The 14,983-nt window shown below is 49.3% G+C and overlaps 1 protein-coding gene across 1 annotated transcript in view; it reads left to right on the forward strand.

Annotated features, from left to right (window-relative positions):
• The window catches only part of FARP2 (FERM, ARH/RhoGEF and pleckstrin domain protein 2), a 113,558-nt gene that overhangs the window by 75,549 nt on the left and 23,026 nt on the right, over window positions 1-14,983 (forward strand). Inside the window, exons 12-14 of the mRNA XM_032355477.1 lie at window positions 450-507; window positions 3,051-3,318; window positions 14,064-14,227. Of these exons, the coding sequence (XP_032211368.1) occupies window positions 450-507; window positions 3,051-3,318; window positions 14,064-14,227 (490 nt within the window). The remainder of the gene's footprint in view (window positions 1-449; window positions 508-3,050; window positions 3,319-14,063; window positions 14,228-14,983) is intronic.

A 14,983-nucleotide genomic window follows, 5' to 3' on the forward strand; every position in this document is an offset into this window, starting at 1 on the left:
TACATATGTAAATACGTATTTTGAGACTTGAGTCAAATTATCTTGTAAAGATAGCAGGTGGGCGCTGGCTTCAGCAGCATGCGTGATAAAGATAGCAGGTGAACACCTTGATACCTGTCGTGTGTGCAGCCTCAGATTCTGCTGTTGAGGCTCTAATCTGCATAATTCAGCTCAGATCAAAGGTTTTCATGCAGCATGGTAACTTTTGGGTCTAAAAATTCATCTTGGTTTTTTTGCATGTGGAATTTTTCTTCAGTGTGGGGGATAATTTTACCTCCTCTGCAACACCTGTGTTTTATTTGAGTTCTTACTTTCTGTCCTCTGCCTGTTTCCAGCTAGATGCCTATGGCATGTTATCAGGCCTTAGCCCCCTTCTTCCCCAGGGCGCGGCTGCCCTCAGTCCCAGGAGAGGCGGATGTGGTGGCTCACACCTTGTTCTCTGTTTGCAGAAGACACAGCAAGACTCGGATGTCTATTCGTGCTCTGACTGCAGACTTGCCAAGGCAGGTTAGTCTTCCTGGTTGAAGCACACGTGACACTAGTCACCTGCACACCTTTGGGGAGTCCTCTGGCAGTGCTGTAACTGGAGTCTCAGAGTCAGTCCCGGTGCTTAACTGCGGATTCCCATCCTGGGGCAGTTGGCAGAGGTGTGGTCCTAAGTAAGGAGAAAACTTTGTGCATTGAGACGTGCATGATGGGGATTTTTGTGACGTTAGAAACCCGGAACACTCACAGCTGTGCTGGTCAACTCACCAGCAGAGTCCTGGGTGTGCCCGTTTGCTGAGGAATGCTCTGGAACCACTAATGGTCTCATTTTAGGAGAACAGTGTGGTGCTAAGGACACACGAGAATGGGTTAGCAAGTGAAACTAGGTTAGCAAGTGAAACTAGCAAGATACAAAACAGCCTGTGTAATAAGGTCCTCATTTTGAGCTGAAGTGACAGATGCCCAGAGAAGATAGGCTAGAGCCATCAACCTCAGGGTCACGTGTCCTCTCTGAGTGACAGGCCTCCAGGTGATTTTATTTTCTCTTCGTACTTTCAGTTTTCTGCAGTGGGCTCACACTGCTCTTTGTTTTCAGGAAAACAAGTGAGTGAATATTACCTTTATAAAAGTTTGAAACAATGTAAAGTGCCAGCTTACAGAACTAGTTTACTTAATTAAACTGTATTCATGAAGTGAGATTTTTTGCTAACATGTTAAGGGTAAAAAAGCAGGATACAAATTTATATCTGTGCTTGGCATGATTACAATTCTTTTTTTAAAGATTTTGTTTATTTATTTGACAGAGATTACAAGTAGGCAGAGAGGCAGGCGGGGTTGGGGGGACAGAAGCAGGCTTCCTGCTGAGCAGAGAACCCGATGTGGGATTCGATCCCAGGACCCTGGGATGATGACCTGAGCCGAAGGCAGCGGCTTAACTGACTGAGCAACCTTGGTGCCCCATGATTACAACTCTTAAAGCAAGGGCACATACACAGTTTCACGCAAATACTTCAGAGAAAAGCACTCAGCCCCATTGTCCAGAATGTGGCAGCAGTGGACAGAGCCGGCGTGGCAGGACATGGGTGGTCCTGTGCTCCCCACCTGCCCCGCTAGACGCTTCCTGTTTTCAGGTTTGCATGTCCACTTCCATGCGTAAGCACACTTTCACAGAGAATCTCCCTCTCTCTGTGTGATACCCTTACTGCCCCCTCAGATGGCTCTGTAGTTTTGTATTGATTTTTTATTTCTACACGTTTTTGTTTTAGTTTTTGTTGACAGTTGGTCGTTCATATTGTTATAGTATTTCCAGAAGCTACACTTGTACCTTATGTATCAAAGCTCATGTGTCCCAAACTTTTTACATTGGATCTTTTAAATAAAAACATTCTTTAGCTCTTCTAGGTATATTTCCTATTTACAAATTCTTTGCTTAATCAATTCAAATTAAAAGAATTTATTTTTGTTTTTTTCAACAAAGTTCAACTTTTTGAATAGTCTAAAAGAGTATGCATGGGGACACCTGGCTGACTGAATCGGGAGAGCCATGCCCCTCTTGACCTGGGGATTGTGAGTTCAAGCCCCATGTTGGGCGAGGAGCCTATTTACAAAATAAAATAGTATGAATATATAGTATGAATATTGAAAAATTGCTTTTAAACTTTCAGTTCTGATACTGTCTTAAAAACCATAAGAGAATGTCGATAGGGTTGAATGATGGGCCTCTGAGCAAGGAACCTGTGGCCTGAGAGCTTCTGTTTCATTTCTGGTTGGTCACCACTGCAGCTTCAGCCTCCTCATTCGCTTGTGCCACACCCTGCTCCTCACACACAAGTTACTCAGGACTCTGGGGTGAGATTTTGATCTAAACACCCTCTAGATGATGCCACATGTGTGCGTATCATTTGGAGCTTCCTGGAGGCATGGCAGTGCCTTGGGAGGGCTGACTCTCCCCCGCCTGTGAGCCTCTTCTCACTCATGCTGGGGGCTGCGCCAGCCCTCCCTGAATAGCTCTGGCCGCTGGGCCACCGGCCTTCATTCCCATGGGAGCCCACCAACGTGCTTCTCTGCTCCCTGGCAGGGAGCCACCAGCAGTGAGTGCCCCGTGTGGCCGGATCTGGGTGTGTGTGTTGCCTGTGGGTGCTTTGCTTTAGGGTCCTGTTAGCTGAGTGGTAATGGCTCACGGCCTCTAGCTGTCGTTTGCCACCGGAAATAAGGAGTGCCCAACACGTGCTCATGCAGCTTCAGAGTGATACAGAACACCCCAGAGATACAGGTACACATGGCTAGGTTTTCATGATGGGAATTTCCTTCACTATAGACATTTAATGACAGAAGAGAAAACGAAATTATGAGGGATTTTAAACATGATTCTGGGTCCTTTTGAAAAACTGTGTTTACAAATCTTCAGTTCTAATGAGGAAAATATGGTCATTTGGCCTTCTTAGCAGAGGCTGAGGTAGAAAAGTGTGGACCTACTAGCCTCGGTCCAGCTAGCTCTGCAACTTTCAAATGGTAATGTGTAATTTTATGTGTTGCTCTTTTTTGTCTTCACTTGTGACCTCCAGAGCATCTCATTCACCGAGGGCTTGAGGACTTCCGCATCCCCATCTTCAACAAATGCCTCCTTCTATTCAGTTCCTACCTCCCCTCTGGCCCCTCGAGGCCCACCCGATTTCAAAGACAGCAGCAGCTCCCTCACAGAGCCCCAGGCTCCTGACGCCAAGAGGCCAGCTGCAGAGAGGAGCAGCGGAGCAGCAGCCGACGGCGACACCCGATGGGCCCAGTCCCCGGGGCCCCCTGCGCTGCAGCCTTGTCAAGGTGTCGGGTTGGGTCGTGTGGTCAGGAGTTGCAGCCCCAGCCCTCCCGTGGGGCAGAGTCATGACACCACCGTAGACTTAGCTGCAGGGGTTGCTGGCAGGGAGCGCAGAGCAGCTGGTAAAAGCGACCATGGGGGTGGCTGTGGCTCAGTTGTGGGCTCTGCCCCCGCCCATGGGGAGCATCCGCATGGCCGGCAGGGCAGTGCAGGGGGGCCTGTGTTCACATTGACAAACGGCCGGCTGCAGGTATCTGAGGAGTTCATAGATGATGACCCAGCAGATATCTCGTTCTTTGCTGGAGGCTCAGAGGCCTTTTCCTTCCCTTACTGTGCACCAGCCCCGCAGGCCCCTTCCTGCGCTCACTCAGTCTCTGCCCCGTCCAGCCCAGACCGGTACCCCGCCGAGGCCACGCACAGACGCCTCGAGCATGGTTTTGCATTTGAGGGAGAGGGTGGCTTTGGCGGTGATGTGCACCCTTCAGACACCTGTGAGCTGTTTGAGGTAAAGGCACAAGCCAGCCTGATGCAGAGCCTGCTGAGCCCCTCAGAGACCAGCTCGCTGAGGAACAACCAGTCCGAGAACAGTTCTCTCAGCAACCTGCCGCTTCATGGCGGCTTGTCTGCTTGCACCCCCAGCTCAGCCAATCAGTCTGAGGCCAGCTCCATGGCCAACTTCCCAGCCTGCTCGGTCCGCTCTGAGGCCAGCTCAGCCTTCCAGCTCTCGGACCTCATCGACCAGTTAGAGCAGCTCAGCTACCCCCCAACCACAGCTGAGGACTCCAGCAGCACAGACACGGACTCCTGGGGTGCTGAAGCGGGGACCCCCCTAGATGTGAGCCTTTTCTTCAGTAACCCTTTTGCACAGACAAGTGGAGAGAGAGTCATTTTCGATTTGCAGAGCATAAAGAATTTGACTCCGGGAGAGCGGATAGATAAAAACCCATCTTGACCAGCCCTGGGCTCCCTTACAGGATAACCCAGTGAGAGCTCAGATTTTTGCCTTTTAGATATAGGAAGGGATTCTGTGTTCATGGCTAGAAATTCTTCTTTTTCCTAATCCGCTGATTGATTATTCTGTTTTGAATGTCAAAGGATAAAACTGTGGCTTAGAATGGTGGTAAAAGCCTTAAGATAGACAACTGTTTCAGGCTAGGGACTGATCAGTTAGTCTTCATAGCTCTGTTTTTCTGGCATATGCTTTGTTTGGTTCAACTAAAAACTGGTGCTATCCATGTCAAATGTTACCCAGTTCTGATTCCCATTGACCTTTCATGGAATATGTGTGTTATGCCTACTTCTGCTTTTTAAGATGAAGCACCCTGCTCATGCTTGACTAGGATGGGGTTTTGTTTGACTGGTCCAGCCGCCACATGGAGTCTTGAGTTCCCCTTGCAGAACCCAGATCCTGGGAGAGGCCGTGGAGACTACAGCTTGCTGCCTGCCAGGCTCTCCAGCAGCACGTGGCAAGGTCCCTGTCCCTGCCCAGGGTGTGCTTTACACCAGAGCTTTTATCCACTGACCTTAGGCCCAGAAGTAGCGCTCTGTTTGGGTAGTGGGCTTGGAGAAACTTTGATTTAAAATGCAATATAAGTTTGAACTGTTTTCTTCTGTCTAGCTTAGTAGGGATAGAAGAGATCTGGTTTCAGAAAAAGCAGAACCTGACAGAGCTGTCTCCTTTGGACCCAGGAAGTGGGTTGTTCACTAAAAATCAGCAGCCTGGAGCTCTGCACATGTTGAGGGCTTATATGTTAACTCTTCCTGTGGGAATATCGTTTCCTTCAGGTCAGGTGGCATATGATACACAATCATCAGCTATTTGTAACAGCCCTGTCATGGATGGTGTCTGTTTCCAAGGCCGTGGGAAAGGTCATAGGAGCAGACGGGCTGAGGTGGCCATGCCCACCAGGCAGGCACACCTGCAGAGGCTAGGACCCATGCCACCGTGAAGTCAGGGCTGCTGCCCACGGCACAGACTGTGTTTGTCTGTGGACATCAGAGGAGAAACCTGGATGGACACAGTTGACTTCGTCAAATAAGTCCGGAGATTGGGTTTTTTTTTTTATTTATTTATGTAGCTTATTCCTTCTGGTCTCCACTAGTAGAGCAATGCCATGTTAAAGGCTCCTTTTCTTCCACTTCCCTTGGTGACTGCAGGCCTCCCCTCTGTGCTTGTGTGCAGGACTTGAAATTCTCTGCCTTGGGGGCATGTGAGCACACACCAGGTAGCCTGCTGTCTATTTCTGGTCACAGTCTTTCTTTTGTCATCTTTGTTGATTGAACACCAACAGAGGCCTTTTGCTAAGTGTATAGATTTTCTATGTTTGTAGCTGCCTTAAACCTATGCCACAGTCTCCTTACTGTGGTCTGCGGGACTCGCGCTCAGTGTGTGTCCCTCGCACCTGCCCTTGAGGCCTGCCCTCTGTGTAGCATGGAGGTGTTGCGTTGGCTGACAAGTTTCTGTGAGGAGATGCCATGACTTGGGTAGAAGGGCAGGAGGCGGGCCAGTTAGGAACCAGGAGGTGGAATAGCATGTTCTAGACACTTTGTTTCCCCCTGGTTGTCACTTAGAAAGCTAACCTTGGATCTGTGTGGGGAAGAGTTACTATGGAAAATGCTTTCCTAGACTCTCTCTTCTAATGAATGTGCCCAGTATTGCCTTCAGCCAACCTACGTTGTCCTGTTTTAAGTGTCTGGGCAGCAGGCCTCCCTGGGATGGGTCTGTCTAGCCCTGCTCCCCAGCACAGCCAGGGCTGCAGACGGCAGCGGGTGCCTCTTCACGCTCTTGTCCTGGAGATCCGCAGTCAGTGCTGCTCTCCAGCACTCCGACAGCTTCTGACAGGCCTTCCTCTAAAGAAATGTTGTTTCTTCAGTGAAACTTCATTTTCTGGAGTTGATTTTTTTAGCTCTTTATTTAGAAAGTTTGCAAAATATGCAAAAGCAGAACAGGGAGCAAACACACCCCTGCTATTCCCCCATTCAGTTTTCCCCAAAGTTGGACCTTGCACATGGCCTCTGTCCTTTTCCTTTTCCTCTGCGTTTGGTGCTATAGGACTTCCATGTGGGTCCTGACATGTGACAGCTGCCCTCAAAACTGCGTGCACCTCTTGGAGCACAAGGACACCTCCTTGCATGGCACATAGACAGTCACAGGATCAGTGAGCCCTTGCTGTCCTCCAATACCAGGGACATACTTGAATGTGCCCCCTTGCCTAAAGTGCCTGTTAATACCCGGTTTGTTCAAACTGGGCTCCAAACACAGTCTGCTCACTGCACATGGCCATGACTGCTCTTCCCACCTCATCTTGTTAAGAAGACCCCCACTTCATACTAGTGACTTGTGGGAGAAGCCAGGCCTCTGGTCCTGGCTCATGTCCCTGCCTTTGCCGCCACCTGTCTGCCCTACCTCTGTTTCCCTGGAGGTGGGACCCAGAGCTGTGCTGACCAGAGACTACACACCCGCCCCAACACCTGTCATCGCCCCACAGCCCCTGCGTGGCTGGGGCCTCAACACTGGTCAGCTGACAGGAGCGCAGCGCCCCAGACACTCCGTGGGCACTACCAGGACAAGTGCTAGGTTCACTTTTATTAGGAGACATTTGTACAAGCTCTTCTTTTCCATAGTGTTCTTAGTGTGTTTAAGTTCACAGGTTTCCCTTTCTCAGGAAGCCGACTACTTGGAAACCAGGCGTGGCTCTCTTGGGAGGCGCCAGCGGAGCTCACCTCCCTCCCCTTAGCGTCTGGGTGGATTGTAACCCCCCACCCGAAGGAAATTCTTTAGAGACCCAGGGAAAGTGAGCCTGAAGGACATTTCCTTCCGCAAATAGCAGGCAGCAGAGGCAGCAACATTCTGTCGAATCTTAGTAAGAGACGGTTTACCATAAATACTAAAATATCCAAAAGAGTTCAGATTGAGGGTCAGCCCTTCCTAGAGCAGCACTGGGTCTTTCTTTCATTTGCTTACAGCTGTTCATCACAGTTGCCTTCTCCTCGGAAGCCTCGTGTTGTGCAGTGCTGCAGTCTTGGGAGCGTGGTCCGTAGGGCTGGGCTCAAGGAGGGATGGCTGAGTGAGGTTTGCACGGTGGAGGCTGGCAGGCTTACAGCAGGAGCCAGTTTGCTGAGAGTGTGTAGTTAAAAAGTGCCTGCAGAGTGCTGACAGTTTTTTCCTTGAATGTGCTGCTCTCCTCAGCAGTTCTTGCCTCTGACAGGAGGGCTGCCTGCCAGCCCCGTCGCAGCCAGGAGCCTCGGGACCATAGACAGTGCCGACTGTCCCCGGTGGGTCTGCCTTGCAGAGTACCCTTGCTCTGGGCAGACCAGTTATTTTTTATTAGTTATCAAGTCTATTTTTGTACTTAAGTTTCCAAAGTTAAAGTATTTTATGTAAGCCAATATATGAGTATCTAATGTCTAGTAACAGTAAAGTTTTGGCTTAGTAAGCGTGACTGCACTCAAATAGGTAATGGTGTGTACTGCATCGCTTCTTAAATCACAGGTATGGACACGTGCCTCTTCTGTGTTCCAGAGGAATTCTCTAGTATGAAGTTAGGTTAGGACTCTGGTTAGCACAGTGTCATCATGTGATCGACACACAACAGTACGTTGGTGTTGTGGGTACAAGAGCAACTGCACAATGCTGGTCATGAGCTCAGCTCCCCATGAGTGTGGCTGCCATCTGTCCCCACACAACCTCCTCACAATCCCAGTGACTGTATCCCCACGCTGCCCCTTTCATCCCTGTGACAATTAACACACATTTCTGAAATAGTGCTAATAGTAGATGGATGGACAATAAAAACAAGACATCGAGCAGTCGAGGGGGAAACCTCTAAATCTGTTGGCTAAGTTGTTCCCCTTTCTTGTTCACAAAGTCTGCTTTGAATCGCGCCGAGTAGTCCTTTGGTTTTCGGGACAAACTCCCCCCACACTGGGCAGCCCTGCAAGAGTCGCCGTGAGCAGCCCTCACATGATGGCTCTGAGCACGTGGGTCACATCCCTGTGTGCCATGTGTTTGTGTCACGGTCGAAGGTATGTTCTCTCCCTCCTGGTTCGTGGAACATCAACAAAGACACCCGTTTCTAGAACAATTACGTCACAGACGAAATGTGAACATTCTTTCCGGTGCTTACAGTTGGGTTTGGTATTGTGTTGTGTTCAGGGCCGTGGGGTCACTGCCAGGTTTCTGCTTTGGCCCTTGTCCTGAAGTTACAGCAGGAGTGCAGGTGCCTGAGGTACCCCAGGGCACTCTCTTTTACCTGAAAGCATCCGCTCTCCCTCAGGAGCTGTGGAGCAAAGGAACTAGGACTTCCTTATGCACTTGACGTACTCATTCTCTACAGAAAACAGTGATGTTGCCTGGTCTGTGGTACTTACAAGATTCATTTTCCACTGAAATTGCCATATAAATTTGCAGACATGTACTAATTTAGAATTTAATTGTTTATTCAATAAAATAAGGAAAGATTTACTATGAACTTTTATATGGACCTTTTAGCTTCCTTTCCCTCTTCTTGTTTTTAAAAGTTTTGATTTGCGTATATTAAAGGTTATCTCACATATTAAATGAATCCCTGAAACCGCCACATATTGTTTTCACAACCTCTTTGCTGACGCCGCTTTCACTTTCATAGGCTTCTGAGCAACAAGTAGGCACCGTGACGCTCCACAGACAGTCTTACTTCAGGTAGGGATGCTGACGTCCCTGTGGAAGGCCAGTGGGGGAAGGTGCCGTGCGTTCTCACAGTATTCGCGCACTCTCGGCGCTGTCCCCTCAGGCCCGACAGGCATGGCCAGCGTGCAAATGCAGACTCGGGTGCCGTGTTCTCTTCCTCTGGCCCGACACCATGCCCTCGAGGTGGTGGCCCATGACGGTGTTGTTCGCGGTGTTGGGGACAAACACGGGGTCCTTAAGCTCATAAGGCGCACAGAACACTTGCTGTTGGCTTCTTAATTCTGAAGGTGAGAACACTCTTCCCCTTCTCCCCGCCCCCACACCGTCAGCTAGAGTCTACCCTACAAAATCTCTGACCCAAAGCATAGCATCTGCTCACATTCTGACCAGATCTTTACCCCAGTTCTGAACTCGAGTTTCCCACTTGGACAATGCAAGCTTTTGCTGCCTCCACACTTGCCCAGCCCCACTCAGGCCTTGAAGCATGGTGGATATGCCCCGTTTTCTGGTCAGTGGCTGTAGCCAGCCTTGTGGGGGCAGGCTCATGACCTCTCTGGGCGCTCCTGGCAGCAGGTGCTGGTCTCCTCTGGGGTTCACAGTGCCCAGCACCCAGGCAGGACACACCTGGCAGTGTGTTCCTCCTGAAGCTTGGTGTCCTTTGCCCTGCCGCACTCCAGAGCAGGGGTGCTGTCAGCACAGACTCCCCAGAACCCTTCACGGGTGGTCCACTTCCCCATTTTGGGGGATATAGTGCATCACAGGCATGCCCATTCCCTCCCACAACATGGGCCCTGCTCCCTGCCCGGTCGCCCCACTTGGGGTAAACTGGTGACATTTAATGGTTCCCCAAGGAGGTATTTTATTCACAAAACCAGATTTCGAGAAACTGCTCAAAAGCATTTATTTTTCCATCCCGTCTCTGGGTTGACTGTTACAAGGGTAAAAACTATATGGCACTTATTTTTTAATTACGTTAACCCAGGTTATGTTTCTTTCCTGTCGAGCATCACCTGCAGGCTCTTTGGTTTCTCGGGATAGTTCATGTGTGGTACCATGCCCTTGTTGCATAGGCAGTTCCAGAGACCTGTAGACAAGCTGTGTCCTCTGATAGAACCCACACGCAGGGGACTCCACACCTGCAGGTGCTGATCTGGACAGATGCCCCAAAGTGTGACTGTGTTGTAGGCTAGAACACATATTTTCCTTAACAGGGAGTCTTGTTTATTCCTTAACTAGGAAAGACTGAAAGTGCTTCTTGGGGGCACCATGTGTATTGACATCACCCTCTGAACTTGGGGTCACCCCAGCCATACTCACACCCTAAGACCCATAATGCCAGGCCATCTGCTCAGAACCTTGTGGGTGTGGCCATGGGTGAGCCCCCTCGCGCCATGGAAAGCGTACAGCACAGGTCAGACCCTGCTCTGCCATTTGTCAAGTGGCAGAGGTGAGGCAGAGGAGGCCTGCAATGACAGTGAGAGGAGCTAATATTTGTACTCCTGCATACCAGCCATTTTTCTTCCTCCCACACTTATATTTTTGAGCCAGATTTTGGGTAAAAGGGACTTGCAACATCCTAGTCCAAAAGTGGAGCCAGAATTAGTTTTCTGCTAACTTGTTAAGCTCACATTTACTTGGGTTCTTGGTACAGTTTAGTTTTTTCATCTTACAAAATTAACGACCCATTGTTCAAGCCAAAGAGGGAGTTTCTGGATCTTACTCCTACTGTCAACCTTCATACTTGACCCTGAATTTTCCAAACCAAAGCCAATTCTCCTTCCACCTCAGGCAGAATTTTCAAGATTGTTTATTACAGAGTTCTGAAAAAGAATTTAATGGTATGAAATGAAAATAAGCTTAACTTTTGCTCTAATTCTGATACTGATCTTTCACCACATAGGTGAATAAAGTGAAGGGGAACATAGAAGGATAATACTGTGCTTTTTAAAATGATGTTTCAAAAATTATAAAACAAATATTTAGAAATTTTTCAAAATAAAATCACCTGTCAGAGTTACTTACTGTTGACAGTTTTAAATGTATGTCCTTGAAGATGCTCAAACCTTCTAACTTGCCCCTTTGAGTACAGGACCTGTCTTGAACCACAGGTTGGATGGCGTGGTCCCCCTCCAGCAGGAATGTGGAGTTCAGTAGAATGTAACTACTGTCTGTGTCTATCAGTTTCAAATAATTTGATGCTGGAAATTGAAGAATTTCCAAAAGTCCTGGAGCATGGGTAAAGAATCAGTCATTCTTGATGCTGCAGTGGAACGGCAAAGCACCCCCTTGTGGTCTAAGTGGATTCGATGGGAGGCACTCTAGTAATTCAGAAAAATATTCTTGCAATTTTTTGGTGGAGGACCTTGGACACAGGAGTCTGTTTTTACAAATGTTTAAGATTCTTTCCATGGCAGTTAAGGCTAAATGTACTCTGTGGTATCTAAAACGACATTCAGCATTTAAAAAAAAAAAACCCTAAGACCCGCATTCTGCTGTGCACTGTCAGTGTTGATGAGGTTCCCTGCGGCAGGGAGTTTCTAACAGTAGTGCCTTTGCACACCCACCAGCACACGGTGCAGAGCCGCCGGCCTCAAGCACCTTGGCTTCTGCCTCTCCTGGCGTGCACCCTGCAGAGCCATGCCCTGTGCCTGTGTTCTCCGGGTGGAGCGTGTGCATAGGGAACTTCACACACAGTGTTAAGGCTGACCCACACAGGATCGGGCCTGGAGCCATGGGTGCACCCTCCAAACAGCCTTGAGTGCAGATGGGCTGCATGCCTGTGCCACTGGCTTGAAAGCTCATCTCCCCACACTTTTATTTTGTCTGGTAGGATCTGGGTTGACGTAATGTGAAGTAGACATGATTTATAATGTTTTGCTGTAGTTGACAGATTTAATAAAAACAAATGTTTAATGGCAGTTTGTGGTACTTTTTAATCTGTTTACTAAATTATGAGTCGATGTCTGCAGTGATCATATCAAAGATAACTTTGAACCTCCCTAGAAGCACAATAGTTTTTTTCCAAATGAGCAGTCTCCTGCACGGGCAGCTCCTTTCACAAGTTCATCACCAAGGGGCCATTTATCGGAAGTTGCATTCTCTAATTCAATGGCCCAATGAGTGCACCCTGACCCTGCCCTGTTTGCCAGGCCCCACAGCCCCCGGAGCCCATTCCCGACACTTTCATGGGGACCTCCTCCTCGAGCTCCACCGTCTATTCTTTAAATATGAAGTCAAGTCTGTAGCTACTTTTTGGGAAACTGTCCACTATTAACTTGCAGTAGGACTGCCCGTCTTCAAGGGGGATGCTATGTGAGGCACTGGGGGACAGAGTGGAGCACTGAGCTTAGCCTAATTTCGTAACCAGTAAGTGTGAGACACGGGCTTTCACACTTTGGTACAATTGAAAAATAAGATCTGTTGGTAGTAGCTTCTGGACTTTTTTCTGAATTCTCCATGTGTAAAAGTATCTCATTACACAATTCTGGGCCTATTCGGAACCAAAAGGGTTTTGGATTATAAAACATAAGTAGCTCATCTTTGGAAACGCGCCCTTTCCCCACACAGGGGGTCCTCCACACTGAAGGGACCAGCAAAGCCCTTGGCTTCCGCACTCCGTGTGGGCTGGGGAAACAAAGGAATTCCATGTGATTTTAGGTTGCTTAGCATATCTTAACCTGTGTAATAAAAGCAACTTCTAATAAACTCGTTAATAATTTCATACTCAACATTGTCCAGGTTTGCACTATCAGTGAGTGTGTAGTGGTGAGAAATCCCACAGGAAAATTCTGTCATCATCGCATTGTTAGTTCACCCACAGATGCCCCTGGGCAGGACCCCTGCCTGACAGCTCACTGCAGCCTTCCAGAGCTCCGTATTTGTCAATGTGAAAACAAGGACCCTCCCTGCAGCCCGCTGGCCAGGCTGCGGGGTGGCTGGCATGGAGGCCTGTGCCCGCCCAGGGAGCTGGCGCTCGGCCCAGCAGTGTCCTCCAAGGAGCCCCTATGCGCTAACCTGCCTGCCTGCCCATGTACAGGTTTTAGGCCAAAGAAGCCAAGTTTGGGTTTTATAAACTGTCTGTAGGTGACTTGAGTTTGAAGTGTGACTAGGGTATAAGAGTATCGTGCTCTGAAGCCAGCGGTGGGGGTGGGGGGGGAGGCTCCGGGAGTCCTGGGCCAGTTACTACTGTGTTCGTGCACTCAGTGGCAGGCAGAAATCTCAGGAGCTGCGGTGTTGGAATGGCTGTACAATTATAAGCCTAAGGTCAATTTCTGTTACAAATAGCTTCTAAGTTAATATATAAAACTCTGCTCTAAAGATATATTTAAGACTTGGCATTGAACACTTACTGATGTCCCGTAGAAAACATTAGACATAACCTTTTGAGACATAATTCTTGATAAGAGACTCCTTTAGTATAAAATGTGTGGTGGAGTCTGCCTCATCAGCAGCCGCTTAGAACTAGACCAGAATTTTGGCGGCTGCTTAGTCAAAAGCAAACTTTGTTTTAATAAGAAAGTACTGGTTTTGTGTATGATTCAAGAAAACCAATACGAAATCCTTGTTTGTTAAAATCCAAAGTAGAAAAAAGTATGGGAAATTTCCATTGATGCAGTTTTTTCGTGATTAACAAGTGTGTCCTTCAATGACAGACGTGTTCACCCAAGCTGTAACCCAGCCCTCATGTGCAGCCTCCACAGTCTGCCTTTCGTTGAGCATGCATGAAAGGTGCCCCTCTCAGATGGCACCTTCTGCTCGGAACTCTTTGTGCTGCTTATTTTATCACAGCTGCATCTTGTGTAGAGCAGAGGAGAACCCCAGACATGCTGAGTCCCTGGGTGTCCAAACCACCAGTGGTTGGTCTCTGGAACTGGATTGGCCAGCCGCCCAACCTGCTTGGCATCTCACTGTGTCACAGCGACAACTGTAATGTGACCGAGGCTTCGTTTACACACCTCCCAGAAGGTGGCTGGTGGTAGCATTAAGCTAATGTGGGCTAAAGCATGCTGACAACTGCTGTCTGGCCAGCGTGGCAGCCCTTTCTCATTCTTGCTCCATCCCCCTGCCCCGTTCAATTCCAGGCCTTTCCATGGAGAGTCCCTCAGCCTTCTCCCACCACTCGGAAGAGCCCACTGAGCCTGAGCCCTGCGTCTCAGGTGACCCTGGGCCCAACTGGGCAAAGCTTGTCCCCCCTCCTGAGCCCTGTCCTTAGCCACGTTGGCGGAGCCAGGACGGACAGCGAGGAGCAGCCGAAACACAAGGTGGGCACTTCCCCAGCAGACAACTTGCTGCTGGTGGGCCTGGTTTGCAGGGAAGCTGGAGTGGGCAGGGCAGGCTCTGCGCGGGGGGTGCTGGCTCCCCCAGTGAAATCTGTCCTGAAAGCCACATGTCAACTGGGACATCTCAGCTACCTTTGCACAAAAGCAGACTCCCTTATTCATTTAACAGCACTTCCTGGCACCTGTGGGTTTCGGGTGGGGGTGAAAGGGAATGGTTAGACCTTGGGGAGCCCTTAGCCTCCTGGCTTCCCTCCCTTGTTAGGCACTTTCTTGAATAATTGTGTATTTGGGAGGAGAAGGCTTGGGTACTAAGGGAGGGTGACTAGGGACCCCATTTTGTTGGGATCATGGGTGAGTGGGTTCTGAAAGAGGGTGTGGGGTCCGCACTGGAGAAGTAGCTGGGGAGGAGGGATATGTGAGGTGTGTGTTTATAGTAGGAAGTTGAGGCGGTGCCCACAGGTTTCTCTCTGTTTTCGGGGATAGGAGTGAGGGCACACGCTCAGAGGCTGGCAGGTGGGAGCACCCGAGCTTGAAGACGAGGTGATGGCCAGAGACAGTGGTACCCATCGTGTGGCCATTCCCAGTCTCCTGGCCTGTGCCCCACACCTGAGTGGTGGCGAAACAGACAAGGCAGCCTGGGCATGCAGCTCTGTGGGAGGGACAAGAAAGGACAAAGAGGCTGGGTATTTGGAGGCTTGGGAAAGAGAATGGTTAAAATAATGGACTATGGACTGTGGC

This window comes from Mustela erminea, chromosome 8, assembly GCF_009829155.1.
Source record: "Mustela erminea isolate mMusErm1 chromosome 8, mMusErm1.Pri, whole genome shotgun sequence".
In the NCBI taxonomy this organism is placed as follows: domain Eukaryota; kingdom Metazoa; phylum Chordata; class Mammalia; order Carnivora; family Mustelidae; genus Mustela; species Mustela erminea.